Source organism: Alligator mississippiensis, chromosome 1, assembly GCF_030867095.1.
Source record: "Alligator mississippiensis isolate rAllMis1 chromosome 1, rAllMis1, whole genome shotgun sequence".
NCBI classification, from domain to species: Eukaryota; Metazoa; Chordata; order Crocodylia; family Alligatoridae; genus Alligator; species Alligator mississippiensis.
This window is the reverse complement of record NC_081824.1, coordinates 189194736-189219365: the sequence shown is the minus strand read 5'-3', so window position 1 is coordinate 189219365 and position 24630 is coordinate 189194736. Positions and strand designations below refer to the sequence as shown.

At 38.7% G+C, this 24630-nt stretch overlaps 1 protein-coding gene across 4 annotated transcripts in view; it reads left to right on the top strand.

Annotated features, from left to right (window-relative positions):
* RPS6KC1 (ribosomal protein S6 kinase C1) overlaps positions 1-24379 on the top strand; it is a 137187-nt gene extending 112808 nt beyond the window's left edge. For all 4 annotated transcript variants that reach the window (XM_059717906.1, XM_006268119.4, XM_019483189.2 and 1 more), the window contains 5 exons: positions 1852-3441; positions 3713-3802; positions 19841-19923; positions 20669-20764; positions 23484-24379. In XM_059717906.1, the coding sequence (XP_059573889.1) occupies positions 1852-3441; positions 3713-3802; positions 19841-19923; positions 20669-20764; positions 23484-23594 (1970 nt within the window). In that variant the 3' untranslated portion in view covers positions 23595-24379. The remainder of the gene's footprint in view (positions 1-1851; positions 3442-3712; positions 3803-19840; positions 19924-20668; positions 20765-23483) is intronic.
* The last annotated feature ends 251 nt before the right edge of the window (positions 24380-24630 follow it).

Sequence of the window (24630 nt, the reverse complement as noted above, 5' to 3'; positions counted from 1 at the left end):
GCCTCTGAATTCCTGGTCCTCCTAGGAGCTCCACGGGCCTATCTAGTCTAGGAAGACAGATGTTTGACACCTCTTCTCTAAGCCTTGTTTTTCATTTTTACTTTCTAATTAATGCATTTGATAAATTCTTCTTTTTTTTTAGCACCTGGAAACCTGGTTCCACACAGGGAAAAGTAACTGTTTCTTTCAGTGTAACTTTTCAAGAAATAGAGCTTCCTTCTAAAAAAAAGAAAAGTAAAAACAAAACAAAACTATTAATTTTAAAATTCTGGAACCCAATGATACAGGTCACGATAAACTGATGGGTGGTATAAATTTTCCTTCTAACAAAGATCCCATTGAGTCACCTATGCTTTCAGGAATTTCTCTTCTTTTAAATGAGGACTTCTTGAACCTACAGTTCCTTGGCCAAAGCAAGCCAAGATATCAGATATTTTCCAGCTTAATTTTTGTCCAACTCTGTACTTTGTACTCATGAGTTATAATTCTTCACAAGAAATGTGAGAGAGAGAGTGAAAAGGCTAGGCCTGTTCTGTTCAGAAAAGCAACATTTGAGGGAGGGGACATCATAAGGGTTTAGAAAATATGAAATAGTAAAGAGAAAGTAAGTAGGGGTAGTATTATTTATTATCTCTCACAATATAAGAACTAGGGGTCACAGAATGAAACTAGTAGTAAGGTAGTAGGTTTTAAAACTAACAAAAGGAAGTTCCTTTTTATATAGCATACAATCAATGTGTGGAACTCATTGCCACCAGATGTTGTGGAAGATGACTGTTTAATGGCAGGTTCAAAAAGGGATTGGACAAGTGCTTGGAGGAAAGGGCATTAGTAGCTATTGAGCATGGGAGCTAGGGATACACCCTCTAAATTGGAATTTCGTAGACCTTAAATGCTGGAGGTTGCAAGTGAGAGAGGACCAGTGTGCGGGGTGGGGGGAACCTCTCTGGTCATACCGAGTTCACTCTTTCAGCATCCACTCTTTGCCACTGTGTGACACAGGATACTGGACAAGATGGATCTATGGTCTGATCTTGTTAATGGCAGTTTTTATGTTCAGGTTTTTGAAGACTAACAATCCAGTTTTATTATTTTCACAGTTTTAAATGAAGCCAAAGCAATGGCTTCACTTAGAGCTATAGATTGTTATGAATCTCCAGAATGAGTGAACTGAGCCAGAAATGGGGCAGGCAGTTCTTTCCTTTGAGAGAGAGATGCTGATCTCTGTTTACAATGAGCATGTAAGGAGCACTGATAAATGCTACATAATACAGCAAGAGGTGAAAGAAGAAACCTAAAAAAAAAAAAAGGGGGGGGGTGGGGAGTAGAAAGACTAATAGAATGGGCAGGTAAGATACCTTCCAGAAGCAAGAAAATATATATTTATCCTATGAACATGGAGCACTTACCACCTGCATGCACACAATTGTGAAGAAGCAAAGGCTGAAGAACTGGGTAATGATTCTTCCTTCCCCTGATGTTACTTTCAGATAGGAAGCTTGGAGCTGTTCTCCAGAAACATCTCAGGACAAGCAGAATGGTGATGGGATAGGAATCTATTTTACTTTCTCTGGTGTTGCTATCTCATGACATGAAGGCAACTTGGGGCATGTCATCAAATAGGTTTTTAAATATTCTTTCTATTTTAATCTAAGAGGGTGCCACTCATAAATGCATTAATACATTTATTTGAAGCCATAAGCCTAGTTGACATATTCCCTGTTGAACTAGCACATCCAACCTGCTATGATTTGCATCAGGAAGTAGTTTCCTGAGTTATGTATTTTATATTTCATAATGAAGCAGAGTCTGTTCTGATTTACATTCTGAGATGTTCTTTCTTTTTCATAGGAGGCAAACTGTGGTCTTACATCAGTAAGTTCTTAAACAGAAGCCCTGAAGAAAGTTTTGAAATCCCTGAGCTCAAAAGATCCAGTTCTACTAAGATTTACCTGCAACAGCCGTCTCCAAGCCCTAAGGAAATCAGTAGCAGTGTTTGCTCTGGAGCAAGTGATGGGGAGAACATGCTAAAAGTTATACCACTGAAGAGCAGTCTTACCCCAAGTTCTCAAGATGATAGTAGTAATCAGGAAGATGGCCAAGAAAGTTCTCCCAAATGGATGGATTCTGGGTCAAGTTCAGAAGAAGAATGCACTAGTAGCTATTTAACATTGTGCAATGAGTATGGACAAGAAAAAATTGATCCTAGCTCTTTAAATGAGGAACCTGTGCTGAAAATAGAGGGAGGAGGTCTTAATACCAAAGACTTAGAATGCTTACAGGCAAATACTGTAGTTGGCAATGATAGCTTCAGCTCTCAGGTCATGTCTCAGGAAGTAAAGATTTTCACAGAAGATGCTGACCCAGAAATCATTAGTCCTACTAGGATATCAGATTCATTAAATAGATCAAAGAACAGCCCCATGGAACTCTTCAGAATAGACAGTAAAGATAGCACCAGTGAACTACTGGGGCTTGATTTTGGAGATAAATTATTTAGCTTAAAATCAGAACCTTTAAAGCCATTTTTTTCTGTACCAGATCGTGACAGAAGTCTTGATGCCATAGAAAGCAGAGTGGGCTTTAGAGCTCATGACACCATAAGCAGGGGTTCAAATGACTCTGTGCCGGTTATTTCTTTTAAGGATGCTGCTGTGGATGATGTTAGTAGTGTTGATGAAGGAAGGCCGGATCTGCTAATAAATCTGCCTGGTATGTCAGAGCAAACAGAAGCAGCAGCAGAAGTTAGGCCAACAAAGTTTACAAAGACTGATATAGATATTTTAGAAAGCAAACTGTTAGAAACCCCTGATGTCTTACAATTGAATAATACAACAGAACAATGCAAAACATTTGATCACAAGTTAAATCATGAGGTGCCTGAACTAGGCCACTCTTCTAGGAAAGAGTCAGAAGGGCACTGTGTTGTCACTCAGGAAGTTAAGACACTATTTAGATCTGATTTTGATCTAGGGAGCTCAGAAGATGTGGCTCAGTTTCAAGGACTTGGAGCAAACTCTTCCACATCGTTAAACGCAGCGAACACAGAGGAAAGTTTCCTATTTATTTCTAACCCACTCTCAGGTGCTAAAGAGCATAGCATAGATGGAGATGCTGTAGAAGGTGAAGCAGTGTTACTGTTTTCTGATCAAACTGAAGATTTTGGAAACGAGGACGCAAACCCTGTTTTATTACCAAAGGTTGAAAGTGAAGAAACAGCGTCAAAGGACAAGAGTGAAAGAGCAACAGAAGGAGAGATGGAAATACATCAAATTTTTCAGGACCTTGACAACAGACTGGCACTAACCTCCAGGTTTCACATCCCAGAGGACTGCATTCAAAGATGGGCAGCTGAAATGGTTGTAGCCCTTGATGCTTTGCACAGACAAGGAATTGTGTGCCGCGATTTGAACCCAAACAACATCTTATTGAATGATAGAGGTCAGGAACTTTTGCAAATGCATTTCTTTTTATTCGCTGTTGCTTCCAATTAACTGAGTAGGCGTTTTATCTTGTAATTAGTATCTTCATTTCCTGTCTAGAGCTTCATTATCAGTGCAGCAAATTCACCCCCAGTAATAGCTTCTAGTACTTAATGATGCCATTATTCTTAATGATACTGTTTTTAGCTACAAAAGGAGTAATTACAGTTCACTTCTGCAGAAAATGGAAGGGAAAAATGTTTTGATTTCTCCTGTCGTTTTGTTTTTAGGACACATTCAGCTAACGTATTTTAGCAGGTGGAGTGAGGTTGAAGATTCCTGTGACAACGATGCCATAGAGAGAATGTACTGTGCCCCAGGTTAGAGCAATCACCTAAAATGTTTCACTTGGAAAATAGATTAGCAGTCTTCATTTTCTCATGGAGCCTATATAACATACTTCTCATTGGGAGCTGAAGTTCATGCAGTATCTGATAGGACTTTTTCTGACTGTCTTAGAATCTGAAAGAGCAGGTAACGGTATCATTCTTGAGCTGTATTGTAGTCTGATATATTATAGAACCTGTACCAAATGTCGTTGTACTGAAATTGTAGTTTCTAAGACACTTTAAGAAACACTTTGTTTAACTTAGCTATTTGCTGTTTCAGTGAGCATTGACTAGAACAGTGAAAGAAAAGAGGGCAGTTCAGATTGATCAAGTGTCACAATGAGCTTTTAAATGGCAGGCTTCATAACTATGCAACAATAATAGAAAAATAAGCATTGACTTCCTTTAGATCTGAAAATGTAAGAAACATAATGGAATATGATGAACTAAATGGACTTTGAAGTAGTGTAGAGATTTCTTTTCTTAGAACTATTGCTATTAATCGCAAGGTTGCCAGATAGGTATCTCAGAAATTTTTATGGTGACAAATATGCTTGAAACTGAAAAATCCTCATTTTAATTTTGTGATGTTATAGTTGTCAGATGATAGTGACTGTCTGGAAAGGGGTGACTAAAGAGTTTCCACTTATAACCTCTTGTTTTCAAAATTTTATATTTAGTTAAAAAAAACAAACTCTGGGGCTAGGATTTTTCATGCGTGGGTTCTGTTTCAACTTGCAAAAGTTCAAAGAGGACTGTTTCAAGATGTTTGAGCAAAATCCATTCAAGTAGTTCAGTTGTCTGAGAAAAGTGAAATCTTTCTCACTTTAAAATTTAAACTGCCATAACTCTTTTCTGGCTGAATTCCTGGATCGATGGAACTCTGAAACGTGGCCTCTAGGTATGGTATAACCAAGCCATGTGTATAGTCTCTGACCGAGTTTGACAAAGGTTGGTTGAAGAATGGTTTTATGAGCCTGTTTAAAAAAAAAAAAAAAAAAAAAAAGTATTTTGAACTAAACTTAGCACTGAGTAGTTATTCTAGGAGTTAGTCCCATTAAAAGGAAATATGGTAAGGAGTGACTCGTTAGAAATAAAGGTGGCAGAATATGATCCATTAGCAGCTGCTAAGACTTGAATTTTGACCCCCATTGTGAAACTGCACATTCTCTCTGCTGAGCCTGACTGGCACGTAGGCTGCTGCTGGGTCAGTTTGCATGAGGGAGATTATAAATGTCTCAGAGAAACACAGTTAAATACTTTTATGTTTAAAAACAAACGAAATATTGCACTGCATTAACTCCAGGAACATGACTGCCTATAAGTCCCTTCACTTCAGATTTCCAGTAATTGTTACTGCTTTTGAAAAGGAGGAGAAAAGTCTTTGTTGCCAGAGTACATCTTTCATAATGCAAATAGATGTGTTGCTGTCTTGTTAACTTAGCTTTGTTGGGAAGCTTTCTGCAGCCAAAGAGTAGTGATAGCAAAGATAGAAACATGAGCCTTTTTCCCACCTTGTCACTGTAGTGAGGTCTGGACTTCAGAGCCTGACTTTAGCCATGCAAATTATGATATAGACAGGAGACCTTTCTGCCCCATTAAGTTCCAAACAAGCAAGTCCTGCACCACTGCCCCACGGTCAGAGCAGAGTTGAAATAGATTTAAAATACATAGAATTCAGGGTTAAGGTTTCCTGCACCGTTCACACATTGGCCTCACTGCATATATGTAAGTCTGCTGGAGTTGTTTAGATTAAGTTGCCAGTCCTGCAATTCAGTTGATGTGGACAAGCCACCATGATTGCTGGAGTCTCCTAGAGCTTATTGCAATGCTTTCATGGGTGTAAGCGTGCATTTGCACACTTCCACTTACCAGGTCGGGGCTCGCACATGCAAGGTGACTGAGGTCAGCCTGTCTGAAGTACAGCAAAAGGATTTTTATCAGCATACTCTCATTTTTTCATATTTGTGCAGTTTAACCTGGTATAAATGTTGCTTTCAGCATTTAACTTTGCATATTTATATAAATGCTTGCAGTAAATTAATACAATGTTGCTTTGAGTGGACTGGCAGCTTATATCAAGTAACAGTTTCATACTTGTGCTAGTAATAACCCGTGCTACTCAGTCCAGTCTGGTTCTTTAGGGCTCCTGTTTTTTAATTCTGTTCTATACCACTTCCTCAACTTCAGGCAGTTAATTTTAGTGGGCTTCCTACAAGTTGGGGAACACTCCCAAGATATGGGGAAGTAAATGGTACTTGAGTGATTAGCATTCTATTTAGTACTGTAGGAGTGTTCCTGAACTCAAGTTCCCATATCAGTATAATAGCATCTTCCTCACCCTGTTCTTTGTGTGGCTTATTTTTTTAAATACAGGTTGGGTTTCACTCAGTTTGCTGTGAGAGACTCTTCCAAAGTATAGGAGCTGCCAAACATTATTTTTGCACAAAAAAGAAATAACCACAATATTGTGTTGAATTTGACCATTCTTTTCATAAAACAATTCCTAGAACAACTGCAATAATACCTGATATTTTAATTCACTTTATTTTGAATGGTCCTGGCTTAGATCTAATTTTCCCTGCACTCTGTTATTTTGCTCTCTCTAGGGCAGGGGTGGGCAAAATGCAGCCCACGGGCCAGATGCAGCCTGCCAGGTCATTCTATCTGACCTGTGGGGCCCCTAAAAAATTTAGAAAATTAATATTTATCTGTTCCTGGCTGCCTGTCATGTGGCCCTCGATGGCTTTCCAAAACTCAGTAAGCAGCCCTCCACCCAAAACAGTTGTCCGCCCCTGCTCTAGGGACACTTAACCTTCCCCCTATTCCTTCCCTGCTACAAGAATTGGGTTGGAATAATTTTGGAATTTTACACTTTCCTCCCATCTTGGGACAAACTAGAAGTTTTGAAATTGTTCATGAAACAGGCTTCCTACATTTTGGCCAGCCCTATTATTGGGATGTTTAATTATTTTTTTTTGCAATATGAAGAGAGTGACTGTATACAAACTTGGCTTTCTAGAGCCAGCTATTATGAATAAAAACATAAACAGTGCCACACTGGATCAGACCAATGGCCAGTCTAGTCCTCTATCTTGTCTTTGACAGTGGCAGTAGAAGATGCTATAGAAAATGTGTGAACAGAGCATATCTAAAATAATCTCTGGCACCTGCCCTCAAATGCAATAAAGAATACAGTTGGGTGCAGTACTATATTTGCATCAATTTTTGGAGTAGGTTTCAGAGCAACAAAAGGCAGCTATTGGTAGCAGGATGTCACAAATTTAAAATCTTGCTAGCATAAAAGTTATTTTTTTTATTACTACTGTTTACAAGTAACAACAAAAATAACTAGAAATGAAAGAGCTCTGCAGAAGAAATCTGTTTAGTGGATTTATTTTCAGTGTACAGTTTTGATTTTTAATTTCTTGGATTTATTGTGTTGGACTTTCAGAGCTGTGGGGACAGAGGATGAAAGAGTTTTAAAAAGAATAAATTGATTGCATAATTATTGAAAGGAAAATTGGCTTAAGTGTACTACTTGAAACAGCTTCTTTTATATATCTGTATTTGATTGTCTATATTTCAAGATGGGGTCCTTTTCTAAGCTTAATTTTCAGGGGGGTTGGGTGGAGTTAGGGTGTCCATTAATAAGTTGTCTATCACTATGCCGTTTTAGAGTAGACGTGTTTTAAGACTATAATAGAAATAGTCATTATAACCTTCAGATTCTGAAAGATAAGGAGTCGCTAGGCTCTCCATAAACCATCGAGCAGAGAAGAAATATGACTAGGTATGTATTCTTCTCATATCATTTATATTATAAAACAAAAGTGCTCCTTACAAATGGTCAAGTATCAAAGAAATGGGGAAAAAATAAAGTTTTAAAAAGCTGCCTAGCATATCCTTATGACTGCGTAAACACAGTTATGTCGAACCGCCACACAGTCTTGTATGTTTAATAAATTAGAAGCCTCTTTCATCAGGGATATAATCTTAAACAGAAGTTACATTTCTCAGAATTGACAGCAGGTGGCATTGTACCATTAATGGATTTCTGCTCTTGAACTGGCTGGCACTCTTTGCCTAACTTTTGACAGGAGCTGTAGATTGAGGGAGAGCTTTGTTGTAATTATTTGTGTAGCAAGAAAGGAACTTTCAAGTTTTGAGTTGTAGAGTAAAAGTAGTACTAACATCAGTAAAAGCATAAGGTACCTTAGCACCCTAGATAGATCTGCTCTATTAAAAAGAAAGTTCATATTGAAACATATAATGTGATAAGAGTTATCTGCAGATACTTAAAAATAGTGTGTGTGTTATACTTTGATAAATAGCCAAACCATATCTTTGCTGGCCACCCATGATAAGTCAGATTTTGTTTCTCTAAACCACAAGAGAAATGATGATTTATAAATCATTCACCCTAAATTCAACACCATTAAGAGTAATATTCTTTTTTTTGGTGAAGAACACTACCATATTTTAAGAAAATATTGGAAACCTCATAGATGAGAATTGTTGCTATCTTAATATTATTTGAAGTGCTTTCTGTTTGTTTACCATCCTGCTTTTAATTTTTTTTTGCTTTCTAAATAATATTAAAGAGTGCTAAGCAGGTGCTGTTTGAATAAAAAGTAAAGTTGTCATCAGAACACGATGAGAATGATTCACTTTTGTTTAAACAGCCCTTTGCTCTCAGTGCCCTCTGAGAACCTTTATCACATATTTGTCCAAAAGCAAGAAGGAAAAACCCACACATAATCCACCTGCCCTGTGCTTGATAATATCGGTAATGTATCTTTTTATCTCTTGGTTAATGTGCCTTGGTATTCTGAGGGGGGGAAAATTCCAGTAACAGATTCAATTTACATGGACAGAAACTTGAGCAAATGCCAAGTTAGCAGGGGGGCCATTATTCTGCTCTATAAATAAGTTTAAAAAAGAAACAAACACACACACAAACCTGTGAATCAACATGTTTTGGTCTAATTGAGGGGAAAGCAAACTAGATAAATTTTGAAATGCAAATGATCACCTTCTGTTATTTAAGTATAGTTGTTGCCAACTTTATGATCTTAGTTTTAAAGTAATTCCTATTTAAATAAGGCAATAATTGTATTACACAGTAGGCCTCAACTTTTGTAAAATTAAAAATGGGAAGTCTTTTAGCAGCCTAGTCATAGTTAAGTTTGTTTATACCTATGAAAAAGCCAAAATATAAATAGCAGCAGCTGTAGCCTAATCAAGAGCATTTTAGGGCATAATTTATCAGGATTAGGTCTTGTTGATAAAGCAAAAACAAATCCACGTGTTATTTTTATACCTACATTATGAAGCACCATGCTCTAGAGAAGACTTACTGTTTTAACATAACGTGTTGATACAATCTGTGAACCAGTATCTTTTCCCCCGCACACTGTATATGTAACACATCTAAATACTCCTACCAATTAAAGAGAAGTTCTACTTCATGACTGTGATATTATCAGAAGGCTGTATTTCAGTGCTGTTACCCTTTTGATGTGAAATGCAATGGCCTTTTATAAATAAATAAAATCAAAGATCACTTATATCATTTTTATCACAGAAAAGCAGTTTAATTTTAAATAAAATTATGATTGGAGGAATGATCTCTGCTATTATTCTACCACCTACCATTGAAATGGTTTCACATCTGTGAAACCTGGAACTTGGATAATACAGTGATAATGAGCTAACAGAGGAATTCTGAACTTCCATTTTCCCCACCAGCTCTTTTGTGTCTGTATGTGTATGGTTTTTGTCCTCAGTAGTGAACTTTCAGCAAAATGAATGTGCAGAAATGCACACTGGCTGAGATTTCAAGTCAACAAGGGCATCTGTCCACATAATTCCTATATTTTCTGCTGCATGATCTGGAAGGTAGCTGGAGGAAATAGACAGGATAATCACGTGCTAGTGTTCTGATAATTCCACAACCTACTTAGATGTGATCAGGACATTGTCCACATTCTCTGTATAAGTGTGCATGCAAAGACATCATATATATGGTTTGGTCTAAGCCAATTTTTACTGCATGCCACAGGAAGCCTTCAAGAATCAAAGGCTTTATTTGTTAAAAATCAAAAGAGCCCCAAATTTTTCACACCATAACCTCATTGCTTTGGTTCCAAAAACCAGCTTGACTTTTGTTGTTACACAGTTTCATGTCAGGTAGTAATGTGCAGCTGATGTTTTGAAGCATACAACATTAAAAAATATTTTGCCAGAAATGCCAGCCACATTAGGTTTTATGTCATAATTTTAATTGGGGAAGAAAAATGAAGCCTGCACCAATTTATTAAATTAATACCTTAAGGTAGAAGCCCTTGGTATTTGTGTACATCATTTTTGGATTGAGATTACAGAGTCTCATTAAATTATGTTCTATACTGTAGTGATTTTTTCTTGAAGCAGATTGTTTAAGATTTGGAGAAGCTGTGGCAGATTAAAATTTCACTGACCCCTAAAAGTCAAGGGAAGAATTGGTCTAATGGTTGTAGTGAGAGACAGATCTCTTTGGTTCTATTCTTGTTTTCCTACATGTCCCAAGTATATCACTTTGATTTTAAATGCAAAGAAAACAAAAGAAAGGCAGGATAAAGATAGTATGAGTAGCAATGATAGAAGCGATGGGTAGTTTGATTTAAGGAACAGTGAAAATGGGAAACAAGTCTGTAGAGCACCTTGAATATAATTTAGATGAGCCAAATACAGGTGAAAAATCTAGACATGTGGACAAAAGATGATTGATGTCAAGAGGGGGAATAAAATGTTTTAGAGTTCTTCAAAGGCCCCTGTTCTCCAATCCAAAATGGCAAAATGTCATGCATACAGATGCTCGTGAAGAAAATAGTTTACAAGGAGTTATAAAAACTTTCCACAAATAATGTATGCGAGTTGCCTGTAAGGATTGTTCAGGGGCAGTGCAGTGGTATCTCCCCCCCCTTTCAGATTGGATCCAGCTGGAAGTCTCTGGGGATTTTTTAAAGTTCCCAAAGCACTTAAAATCTTCCTGTTTCCCCTCTTCTGCTTTCCCTGTGGTCTAGGGGAGTACTGGAAACTTCAAAGCTGCTCCCACCTGCTCCACTGGGGTGTGCAGGGGCTGGGCTGAGCTGGGAACAGTGACAGCAGGAGAGCGGTGGGCAGGGCGGTTCTGCCCTTCCCATGCCTGCTTCCAGGGGGACCCGGCAGGATGAGGGAATCCATCTCTCATCTGGGCTGCTACTGCTGTCACTCTTCCCAACCCCTGTGCAGCCTAGCTGAAACAGCAGGAGGGGCTTTGAAGCTTTTCCCACCCCTAGGTCAGCAGGGAGAGCCGTAGAAGCAGACAGGGAGGGAGAGAAGGGAAAGGAACAGTATGTGCCTCTAAGCATGGAGGGGAAGGCGGGGATTCTTGTGTACTTCAGGGACTTTAAAAAAAGTCATTGTAGGCTGCTACAGTGGTGTACATGATAGGATGTTTCTTCCCCCCCGCCACACACACACAGTGGGTGGGGTATGTCCTATCAGTGTGGGGAGCGGGGCAGGCTGGGAAACAGGGGTGCAGCTACCTCTGCAATGGGGGGCAGGGTGCAGCTCCTGCACTCCCCTTTGCCAAATCCTGGATCCGCCCCAGGCTTGTTTTTAAGTAACTCCTTTCATAAGTTCTTATACTGTATTTTTTTTGGATATGATAAGTGTTGTAAGCAATGAGATGTGTTAAACACTGTTGACTTCACAGTCACTTGCTTTATAGTTTGTTCAGAGCAGAATCCAGTTAACATTCCAGGAGAAGGCATAATTCCCAAAGTGCTTGTGCATTAGTTTATGTAAGAGTGATGTTATAGCCATCATGGTCCAGAAAGTATGAGAGAGGGGCAAGGATTTCTTATGATGATATATTTTAGTGAACCAACTATGGAGTTGGGATAGTTAGACAAGCTTTTAGATGCAAGACATTCTTCTTCAAGTTGGGCATAGAACCTGAAGTTAGTGCAGAAGGATTTGCTTTTAATGTGAGCAGACAGAGCTGAAAGGTTAAAAAGTGTTTGCCTTCTTTTGATAACAGAGAAGTACAGGCTTTTTGTCTGTTATGTCACCAGATTGTTTGAGGAAGTTTAAATTTTACCCTGAGTTGTTAAAAGGAAGAAAAAAAATCTCCTCTACTTCTTTTTCTTTTTTGAAAGAATTTCCTTGTCACTTAAGGAAAAAGGTTACTTTTTCCTTAAGTGACATGAGGAAATTCTTTCTAAAAAGGAACATTCATGCTCATGTATTTAAAATATCTTAAATAGGATGCTTCCTATTTGCATACTCCATTTGATCATGGCAGATATTCATTTGACTTGCTTCACTACTTTATTGTGTAAAGACCATGCTATATTTTTGATACTTAACTCTGGTTCAGTACTGTGTTTTATAAATTGCCAGAGCACTTTATTATGGCCAAATCACTTGTGATGTACTATTTAGTTACTGTATCTTAGGAGATCTTGGCTGACTAAATATGTATAGAGTAAATTGGCTTGGATTTATTTTATATAGCTCTTTGCAAATGCTTCTTTACATTTATAAATATTAAGATAAGTTAAAATGCTAAGCTTTAAAATTTAAATGACTGTAAGGAAAATAGAATTTCTGAAGCAAGTCTAATGGCTGTTCATGTAGTACTCTGTATTCTGAGTAGCAAAAGAAAGTGGAAAACCCTGTATTTTATTTTCAGGATTTTGTAGTAGCTCTTGCCCCCCTATCAGTTCTCCGTAATTGTCTTAGTTGGATAATGCTGTGGCACCTGACTATAATTCAGACTGCTGTTTTTGGGTTGTTATTGATGGGAAACTATGCTTGATGTTAAGTTATTGCCACTAAAAATGCAGAACAAGTGAAAGGGACACATCACTAGTTGAAATTATAACCAGTCATGAGTCAAATAGTTTTTTTTTTTTTTTTTAATCTCATGAAAAACATACCAATGCAAAATTTTAGAGCCAGTGATTTTACTGTCTTAGATACTAAGTGGTATTTTACTTCCACTAGCATTAAAAATATTTTCTTATATGCTTCCTTGAAGTCTTTTTCCTAATTCAGAGCTTTCCTGTGGAAAACTTGCTTGATTTTTGTTCCAGATGAACTGAAAGAAAAGGCGACCTCTCCTAAGTTGCACAGTGAGCTTCACATCTACTCATCTGGCCTTGAACCTAGTATCTTTCGAACTAAAGATTGGATACTGTTGCTGTGTGTTGTTTATAACAGGTCTTTATCCAACAGAAGTTAGATGAGGGAGAAAAGCTTCTTGTCTGCAGTAAGTAAAAGGTTTACACATGTGTGTGTGCACACACGTATACCTTTTTTGCATAAAGGTTGATATTTCTGTTTGAGGTATTGTACCATGATTATATACTTTTAAAAGAGGACAAAAGAATGCATCTTGGATATAATATTAATAAAGGATAACATTTTTACTTCTAAAATAGCTTAGATTAAGCTCTACTTTCTTCTCTAGACTTGGCTTTTAAAATTTATTTTTAAAATACACAACATTATTTGTGGCATAGAAAACAAAATATTGCTATTTATGACATAAATATTCAGATAAATATGGAAAACATAAAAGTAGTGTTTCAGTCAAGGCCAGCAGGTATACTAGAAGAGTAGTTTTGGCTTTCTCTACAGAAACTGTTTATCCGTATCATTTATAGACATAAGTGAACTTGATGAGCATTTCACAAAACTAGCTATTTTCAATTAGCAGTAAGGGTTACCGATACTTTTGTACAGGGATGTAGCACTTTTGTTGCTTTGCATTAGTTAATACAGCTTGTCCCATGGATGAGGATTGGAGGATGGAGAGAAAATAGCTCTTCTCCTTAGCTTGTGTAAAAGTTGAAAAAATTCCTGATTTGTTCACCTTAGCATCTTTTTCCAGTTGAAAGGCTCTTGTGCTTACAAGATCCTTTGTAGAATTTTCCCATAAGTTTGTACAGTTATTTCTAGAAATCCCAGCATTGTTGCTTATATGTATATGAATGTGAATAGGGTCCTTGATTTCAAGGTTTATAAAGGACTGGCACAACTATCCCCATGTTATTCACTTAAGCTTATAGGTCACTACCATTTATTGTCTAATTTACTTTGCTGATGGATAGAGTTGAAAATGTTTTCTTCATGAAGGCAGATATTGTGGTTTAGATTTATTGCATTATTAAAGCTTTAAAAAAAGCATATGCACTGTGTGGCATATTACATTAGCTAGCTACTTTTGTATCACTTGAAAACACTTAATAATCTATAGTTTCTAAATTTTCCTATGATGTGAATTTGAGATAAAATGCAGTAACATTGATGTAGCATTCTGCATTTATTACTGTCAATATATAACCTCAAAAGTAATGTGACCTGTTCAAAGTAAGGGAATGTAAACAGTACATGTTTACATATTTTCAGTGACTTTAAAAAAAAAAAAAAGAAAATGTCTTATTCTCTGTAAATGAAAAGAGTGGGCCTGATGAAGGCATAGGAGCAGAAGAGGAAGCACTGGGTAGTTTGGGAGAAAAGTGAAGCTAACTTTAATGGATACTTCACCTACATGACTTTTAAGAGAAAAAAAATTGTCTCAGTTTGGTACTGATCATTTGGAGTCTGTTACTGTTGCTTATGGTATTGCCATGCCTCCATTAAAAAATAAGTTGAATCCTTTGTTGAGTGGCTTTTTATCTCATTTTGGTGTTTGGGAGATGTGTCAATATAGGGAAAGTGACCTGTACTGATACAACTCTTCTTATGTCGTAAGTTACCAGTATTTGTATGGTTAGATTTGACCTTAAAGCCAGGTGAGCTGGGCTTTAGTGTCCTCTGTCTGTTAATATCTGTGCGCCTCATTTTGCCAATCTGTAAATTGAGGTAATATTTACCAACCTCTTGTAACAAATAGCTTTGCGATTCTCTGGTTGAAGGTGTTGGGGGGTTGATTCTTCAGTGAACTGGTCACCACTGAGTCCCATCAAAGCAAAATAACGGAATAATATCGTTGTTTAGAATAAGCTTTTCTATAATCTCCTTCTTTACCTTGGACCAGTCCTGTCAGATTTCTGACCTCAGGGAATTTGTTTTTATTAAACAGAATGTGTCAATGAATTGAGAAGATCATTGTGTACTAACCATTATTTTTGGATTTCTTCCCCCACCCCTCCATGTCTTTAGGGACTAGATTATCTGTGTTGTATGGCGCTATCATGTTATAAGGGGTTAGTTATCCACATAAGTAGATTTGTGTTAAGGAAAGGGGTAAATTTAAAGCAGAATGGTTAATTCTGATTAACTTCCTGTGTGGATGCTCTTATTTCAGAATACAGTTTATTTATAATTCTAAGTTGAAATTCTAATAATAATTTTAATAATCAACTAGTTCAGAACAAGGCACTCTTAGGGGATGGGCTGAAAAACAGTTTATCAGAGGGTAATATAGGTCACAGATTTACTCTGTGTTACTTGTTCTGTTGTAACCGCCTATGGGCATGTACATACTGGGTGTGTCTGCACATGAAAATAATGCGATGCAGTAAACTCTGGTGCATACTGTGCTGGAGTTTGTTGCTCCCAGCTGCTGTGTTTATACCTGCTTCTGGGACCGAAGCATGTTGAACTGGTTTGGAGCAGCCCTGGCTGGCAGGAGGCCTGGAGGGTCAGCCTGCCAGCCTGGGGCTGCTCCGACCTGGCTCAGTGTGCCGCAGAGGGTCTGGCAGGGGCGTGAGGTTGCTCCTGTGGGGCTGGCCGGCAGACAGCCGCTGCACTGAAGCACGCTCATGCCCCAGCCAGCCCTGTCAGTGTCTACACGTGTGTTGCTGCACACTGAAAAACGCCGCCATAGGATCGTACTTGTGTTTACACAAGTGATCTGGTGAAGTTAATTAGTTTCCTGTGGGGTAATAGGGCTACACATGTAGATGCTGCAAATTTAGCATGGCGCTAATTAGGCAGCTGTGCAGTAAACATCTTTTGTAGCTGCACACACTCTTTGCTAAGTCAAAGCTAAATCTTGGTAATTTATCCCTGTTTTATTAGGAGTTAAACAGCTGTGGTTTAGCTTCCACATAATGAAGGGTTACAATGTGTACACCGGCAGTTATCACAGGGTGGTTGATGTGTGGAAAAATCCCGCTCTCTTCATCTAATAGTAAATTGTTCAGCTTTCCATTATGTTTAATCTGGAGTAAGAACATCCACACAGGGAGTTAATCAGATAAGACTGTTCTAAAATAACTGCCTGTGTAGAGGAGTCCAAAGTGTTTTGTTAAATCCTATTTTCCATTCATGCTGCCTTGGTTTTAATGAACTATAATCAAAGTGTACGGTTCGCTTTAGGGCTACATACAAGCGTTATGTTTCTACTGAGAGAATCCCTGTTCTCGTAATAGAAACAACAAGTGTGCAAGCATTCATGTTGTTTGTCCTGGACCAAAAATGGTGGTTCCGGGAGAAAAATAGCCTGACTCCAACCCAGTAGAAATGGCTTCTGGTGAGTTTCTCCCAGGAAAATGAATGTTTCTACACCTCCCTGTAGCTTAACTCCTCCTAAGGACCAGGAGGGGATTATGCTGTGGGGAAAGGTTTCCTTTACTTTCTGGAGACTGGGCTCGCCTTGGTCTAGAGAATGCACCAGGGGGCAGTTGCTCCTGCCCTTCCCATAGATGGAGAGGGGAGGAGAGGGGAGGGGAGGGGCAGCTGCCAGCTGCTTCCCACATGTTGAGGTCTCTGGTGTGAGGAGAAGGCAGGGGTTTTGTGGTGCTGATTAGTTTGTTTGGCTCCTGGGAGCCAAGGGCAGGGAGCAGCACTGCAAGCCCCTTGCCCACTTCTCACACCAGGGACCCTAGTGTGTGACATGGATGGGAGAGGTGGGGATCAGCAGCCACTGCTCCCCTGCCTCTTCTTACGCTTAGTTTGTGGAAGAGGCTGGGCAACTTGCTAGCTCCTTTGGCTTCTTCTTGCCACCCAAACCACCTACCTGGCCAATAGGGGTAGGGATTGGAAAGCTCCCAGGCCCAGAACTGGAACTGGGTAAACTATTCCCTGCCTGGTTCCTGGTACCCTGGGCTTTAAATGCCACCTCCACCACCCAGCTGGGGTAGGCTTGCAAAATCTGGAAACTGGGTTTGGGGAGGCTGTCCCAGCTGCCCCTGCCATCCAGCTGTGGGGGTGCCAGGAGCTGAACAGATCAGCACCCCTTCCCCCGCAGCTCCCTGCCCACTCCCTGGACTGGAGTCCCCTCTCTGAAGGGAGAAGAGTAGGGGAGGGAAGTTTGCCAGGCTGCTACTCCACTTAGCTCCCAGGCACTGGGAGCCGACTAGAGGATAGTCCTGGTGCTCCTTGCCCACTTCCTAGACTAGAGTGCTTGGTCTGAGGCATGGGCACAGAGCTTTTCCCCACTGCTCCTGTCCTCTCAGGAATGGGAGGACTGGAGCAGCCTCTGTTCCCCATGCTTTTCCCCAGGCAGGGATCAGTGCAAAGAGCAAGGGAGAGGGGGCAGATGAAAGCTTCAATGCCTGTACTGCTCTGTCTCCTGGAATCGTTTCTAGTGGAAATTTTTAGCAGAAAGCTCATTTTCTACAGGAAACGGTAAAGGGCATTCCCATGCAAAGGAGTTTGTGTTAAGATGTTTTGGGACTCTACAAACTGCAAGTAGAATGGCCTGGGTTTTTTAAAGGGATGCAACTAGAAGGTCTCTCTCGTTGAAAAGAGAAATGGCTTTTTAGAAAAGATGTGCTTATGATTCTGATGCAGTTCTGTATCTGGCACTGTATAGTGCAGACCTGTAGACATACAGACTTTATATTGGTGGAGCTGTGTTAGCTGGGGTGTGATGTTTTTCTTTTTTTCTTTCTTTCTTTTTTTTTTTAACAGGAGGTATATACTCAAAGAAGCCCAAGTACTCAATTATACCAGTATGAAAAGTTCCTTATACCAGTAAACTTTCTTTTTTAACTAGATACAGTCTTAATTTTAAAAAAGGAAAAAAACCCCCTGCCTTATGGATATGGACAGATGTAATTTTAAACTGTTTTAAGAAGGGAAGAGGCATGTCTCAAGCACTTTGGTTTTACTGTTAGGTCTGTCCATTCCTATACGGGTATAAATAAGCTAAAAAAGAACTTTAACATTGTTTGATTTAGGTTTAAAGTTACAGAGGTTTAGCTCTACTTAAAGCTGTATAGGGGAGCAGACAGTACATAATTATATTGGAACAGCTTATAGCGGTGTAGTTGAATACTAGTATACAGGTTTCCCTCGCTTTATGCTGTACACGTTCCTGGAAAATGGTGCATAACACCAATTTGCATAAAGGGAACCCACTTTACAATGTAACAAGTAAGGGTACATTCCAAGACTTCAACTGTACTAACCAGATCGACTGTACGGACATGGTGTTGCGACGCTCCCAGAACAGCTACATCTTCAGAAGCATGGGCACCAGCTACCCTGAGCGGCAGACACGGGTGCTACTGCCAGGCAGCTTCACGGCTCACAGCTCTTGGGGTGCTGCACTGATGCGGCCAGACCAGGCCAGGCTGCAGGGGCTGGTGCTGCAGCCTGGCTGGGGCACCTCCACCCAACTCAAATAATTTTTTCTTCCTCCTCCTATGGAGTCACTCCCACAGCGCACTGCACAAAGCAGCTGGCTGTGGGCTTCCACCACACCGAGTGCATAAAAGTAAATTTACTTTGCAAATAACAAATTTTTGGTATAAAAAGGGTCATTGCAAAAGAGTGAATTCGCACATACAGAGCCCACGTAAAGCGAGGGAAACATTTAAATTATGTATGTCCATACCCTATGCGTGGCAAATCTTTTTCTTTTTCTGCTGTCTTGTAACCACTGTGTTAAAGTGCAATCATCAAGGTGTTGAACATCAACTTTCATTGTAGCTAATAGAAGTGGCAGTGCTCATGGTTCCATGAGTGACTGGGCTGGCAGTGTTTCGGTCAGCTGGGGAACTGTAGTCACTGTTTTTCTATTCCCTGCTACAATGATTTGACGCATTTGTAGTTCCTTTGCTGTCATCCACATGTTTGTCACCATAAAAAGATACACAAGCGTTTTCTAAACTGACATAATGTGTTTCATAGCAACTGCTACATAACTAAATACTAATCAATGTGCTCTGCTTGGAATCTGATGTGGATTTTGATACAAAAGCAATTTTAGTATAGCTATTGAATATTTGACCGTTAGAATTAAAATTTTATCTTCCCTGCGATTTCTTATACTCCATATTTTAGGGCAGACTTGTGTTTTTTAAATGAGACTGTCTGTCAAGGCCAGATGCTCTCTGTTTTCCACAACTCTGGGCATGTGAATGCATATAATGGGCGTGTACATCAGTCTTGCTGTTCCCTTGCTGTCTGCAATTTTCTGAGGATAAAGAATAATGAAAAAAGTTCTGGGTGGCTGCTGGAGATTAGGGATGGGAACTTCCTATAACAAGTTAGTTGATTTGAATTTAATCAAATCAGTAACTTTTAGTTACTACCATCTGATGACTTTGAGTAGCCTATATGAAATGCATTCTATGATCTCAGTCCAGTTCCCCATGGACAAACTATGTTCATCTCCTCCTTGCCCTTTGGCCAAGAGATAGCTAACTGAGTTATGTTTTCACTCTCTAGGACATTAGCTGACTGTTTTTGCCAGTTCCCTATTTTGTAGATGAGTGGAGTTCTTTCAGAAGAATGATCAATCTATCTCTCTCAAACTTCATTTTACAAGGCAAAATTGAAATCCAGTGTAGAAGAACCCTAACTTGAATGCTTGCTAGGCTTGAAACTATCCATATTGTGCAAGTCATGTATTAAGGATACTGTGTAGGTGCCCTTAAAATGAATCTTTAATAGGACACTACAGAGCTAAGTAATTTGAAAGCTATGTATTATTTAGTGTATGTTCAGTCAATGTTTACTATTAGGTTTGTAAATATATATGTTCATTTTGAATGTGTAATTGATCTTTTTCATACCATCTAAATGGCTTGTATTCAGAGGTTGGAGCTATCCTGGAAGAGACAGAAGCCTGTGACTGGTGGAGTCTGGGTGCCATTCTGTTTGAACTTCTCACAGGGAAGGTAGGAGATGGTGCAGTGTATAACCAGATAAGAGCTGGGTCCATAGTTGAGATACCTATATTTCATCAATCAATTATTGTAAGTATTTACCACCCAATGAGCAAAGTGGATTTAATCTCCTCTCCTCCTATTTTGTCTTCTCATATGAGGCAGTCTAATGTCTGAACTAATGCAGGCATATAGCATAATCCATTATTTTAAAAGTGAATGTATGTGGCTAATATGCTTCTATGATGATATTTGGCAAATACTCAAACAGGTCAAAAGAAAAATACTGCTTATCAGGAATGTTAATTGATATTCTAAAATAATTAGTATTTGGCCACATCCAATCAGTTGATTTATTGTATAGCCCTAATAGTTTAGATTTGAAGAAAATGTAGTTTATATGGTTCAAAAGGATTGTAACAACGGAGAAGGCCATTGTAATGTAGCAGAAGTAGGAGAAGGATGTGGCTACAAGCAGATTACAGTAGAACTCGTATACTTTCAGGAAGAGTTCAAGTACCTTTATACACTCCTCTGACTTTTGCTTTATATTGAGGCTATGGGAGATGGGTGTCTTTCTTTGTGGACTTTAAGTTGTTTGCAAGGAATCATTTAGTCCCAGAATCCAGAACCCAGATAAAAGCTAACACTGTATTTAAAATTATAGTCCTTTAATGGTCACATATATTATCATGTAACCAAGCATAACATAACAACATGAGGTGGGTTAAAAAGTGTTCCTGATTGATTGTTTCAGACACTGGTTGAATGTCATCCAGCAGGAATAAACACTCACACTTCTCTGAATGTACCAGATCACATATCAGAGGAGGCCAGATCACTCATTCAGCAGGTAATTTAACTGAGAATTTATCCTATACATGTAAGCAAGCCTATATGTGCAAACATTTTTCTAACTAATGAAGTGGTAAAATAAATATAACTACAGACAGCTGGTTGTTGGGATGTCGGTACCTGTCCTGCCAGCACTAATGAATTTTGCATGAATGTATTGTTCTGGAATAATCTGGTTTTTTAAATGCCAAACACCTTGTAAAAGATTAAGAATTGACTTCAAGGTGAGAACAGGTAAGCTAAAGTTGACGTTTTTTTGAAAATCTCAGAGGTGTCGTGCAACTATTGTAGGATTTTTTCCGTAAATGTTAAAAGAGATTGTTTGGATGGATTTAATTCAGTACAAAAAATAGCGAAGCCATTTGGCTCCACTTAAACTGTAGCTTGCTGCTATATGTTAACCATTCCTTGTGACATTGCTATAATTGAGAATGTGTCACTACTCTTCAAGAAAGGAGAAATATTCATGGCATCCTTTGTTAAGAATATAACTCCTGTTTTAAATAGTAAATAATCTGTTTTTTGCAACAGGTAGATATCTTTTTTAGCATATCCTCTATTGAAGGATGGAAGCAGATTTAGAAGTTAGATAAATCCAGCGTACTTCATGCTGCAATATGCCACCAAATTGAGTGCTAGTGTAGCACCAATGTGTGTAACATCACCCAAGAGTGTAACAGTTGAACAATATGCAATGAAGGAAATGGCTCACATACACTCCTGTAGCTGTAAAACTATAAATCCTCTAGTCCACTTCTTAGATTAGTCTCAGTTGTAAACTAAAGTATCATTTGGTCTACTTTTAACTATTCCAATCAACAGACTTCTTACCACTCACAGTTTGAGGTCGCAGACTGATAGAGTACTCCTTTGCTTTGAGGCAGCTGCCCAATTTCATTTCATATAGATAATAAGGTCCTATGTGTAAAGAAAGCAGTCACCACTATGTCCATTAGGAAGTGTGTCAGATCAGGTTAAGCCCTCAAGTACTGTCTGGTAACTTAGCGGATAGAGGTTCAGCTCCATAGGTTAGTAAATCAAATTTCTGTTGTGTCACTGTCCAAGGAAACTACCATTCATTGTTGAGGAAGCTTTGTCAGGAAAAGGAAGAAAGGGTCTCCTGGCATGGTTAGCAATTTGTCATTTTGACTTTCCTCTTCCACCCCCGCATAGGTTATGCAGGTCATAACATTACAAAATAACTTGCAGGGATCAGTGTTCAGCTACATGGAAGACCATGCTAAACTTTGTCTTGTGGCACATAGCTTCCACTGTAACTAACTTCTTCATCTAGCTAACTTAAGTGTTTTTCACTAAAGGGAAAGCAAAGATCTCTTTTAATTGTATTTTATATCTTTTGCCAAAAGAATTAACTACATTTCTTTATTGTGGTTGGTATTTTGTATACAACCAAAGTTGTGTGTTGCTTCAAGATTTTGCCATCTAAGCACAGAAAATGTTGAAATAGATAACATAGGTACCTAGAGTAGTTGCTGATGCCACTTACTTTCCAAGGTTAAAAGTTTTTGTCCTGGAACACAAAACTTTAAAATAAAAAATTATTCATGTTCACTTTTTCAACTGCTATCACTTATTCTATTTCAGCAGACAACAGAATGACAGTGATTGCAAGTGCATTTGCTGGCCAGTGTAAAACATCCAAGTAACACAGTTACTTGTAACAGTGACATTATTTGTTTAAATGGTAGAGCCAACAGTGCTGATTAAAATGCATATGGGTATATAGTCTTTTTTACTCTCAGATTTACACATTGGCATGCATTGAAATGAGAAGGCAGACTACCTCATCATGACATCTAGGAGAAGAAGCTGTATGATTGACTTTTGATCTGAAACATTCTGACTGAAAGGAAAAATAAATATTATTTAAACACCCCTGCCCCCCCCCCCCCCCCCCAAAAAAAAACCCCAAGCATCTAAGACTAGAAAAAATTGGCTGGCTCTTTATTAGACTGTTTGCATGATTTCCTTTACAATCCCTTTAAAGAGACCAATCAAACAACTAAAGATACTAGACTTTCCTTCCTCGTGAATTGAGCCTTTGTGAGTATGCTGTATGGTTTTTAGATAAACAGTAAAAAGCAAACAAGCTGCTTAATTTTAACAAATTTCCATTAAGCTATTGTACCAATTTTCACCAAGATCTTGCTTTTACATTTGCTATAAGACTTTAAAGATTCTGTAGAAAAGCGCTATAGAAGCACTTCAGAAAATAAAAGCTGTTTGCACCACGGTACAGTATTCTAGTACTGCAGTGACCTTTTCATGAAACTTCAAGCAGAGAACAGTTAAAGTCCATCATCTGTGGTATTACCTAACTGTGATGGTAATGAAAGGGTGACTGTATCCTGAAGTCAGCACACCCAGTTCTACAATGCCAGCTATGGTGTTGAGTCTGTCTTTTAAAATAAGGTTACAGCTTCTGGAGAATAGAAGTCCAAGCATACAGTTTTCCAGAGGATTGTATGGTAGAATATGTAGTGTTAGCAGAGTGTAAGTGCATGCCTTTGAAATAAAGAAATAATTCCCAAGAAGGTGATGTATTCTGTCTCCTGGATCTTACAGATATTTATGTATTGTGCTTTGAGCTCTTGAAAAGTTGCCTATGTGATCGGGCAGTGATGTATCTAATTCTTAGATCTTTTTAAGCAATAGTCCTCATTCTTACTGATTTTAAATTTTGTGGATCTTTTAAGCTTTTGCAGTTTAACCCTGTGGAGCGTCTTGGGGCTGGAGCAGCTGGTGCTGAAGACATCAAATCTCACCCTTTTTTTGCACCTGTAAATTGGGCAGATCTGGTGGGATGAAAGGAACTGGTCCTCTGAACATGCTCAGGTCTTCTCATGGACAAGTATCTCTGGCACAGAGGCACCCTGACTCGCTAGTCTAAGGACCACCAACTCACTTGGACCACATGAATAAAGGATACTGGAGTAATCATGCCAAAAGCAAGCATTTCTAACACAAATCACTAACTGGACAGGGTGCTAGCTTATGTTTTATTGCAAGTGGCTGCTGTGTGAAACCCTTTCATCAAAGGTGCAGTCTATATTGAAAATTCTGGGTAGCACGTTTATAACTGCCAATTTGTGAATTAAATAGGGCCAGGCACACGGTCTATGTGTTTTGTCTGCTGATGGAAGGGTATGTATACCAGTGGAAGGTAGGGTCTTTTATAGTGTCAGTAGGCTATTTCCCTATGCTAGAGGCAGCTCCGGGGGAAAAAGATCAAATTATTTATAAGTGGCATATGCTGAATGAAATAATAAAATGCTTCATGCAAAACTTGACATGTAAAACTAAAACTATGTATCCATTACAAATTAGGAAAGCTGTTAATAATACCGTGGAATGTATCTTGAAAGTGGTTGCGTATCATTTCAAATGGTGAAAAGAGCTTATAAAAACCAAACAACTCTATCAACATTGTGCTTTGTTGGTTGGCAGTGAACTCTGGCTCCATAACGTTGAATAAGTTATGTGTTTGTCACTACAAAAAGGGAACTCTCTTCCTTAGCCAGATAAATATTACTTTAGTAATGTAATAAGGACCAAGAAAACAAGATGCTAAATAAATGTATGGATATGGAAATGAGGCTTTTCTCTCTTAATTGCAGTTACCAGTGTTTCACATAACAAACCTTTTATTTTCTCTGTGTGTTTTACCGATATCCACTCCCTTCTGGAGACCCCCCTCTCTTCATGCCCTTTTTCTGATGAATCCCCTGAATTTTTCTGTTTGTTTCTTGATGATCGCAAGAATGGCTACACAAGAATGGCTTGTATCACTCACTAGCTCCATGTTAAGGTACTGTATGCTGGAAGCCCCACTTGTCACTCATT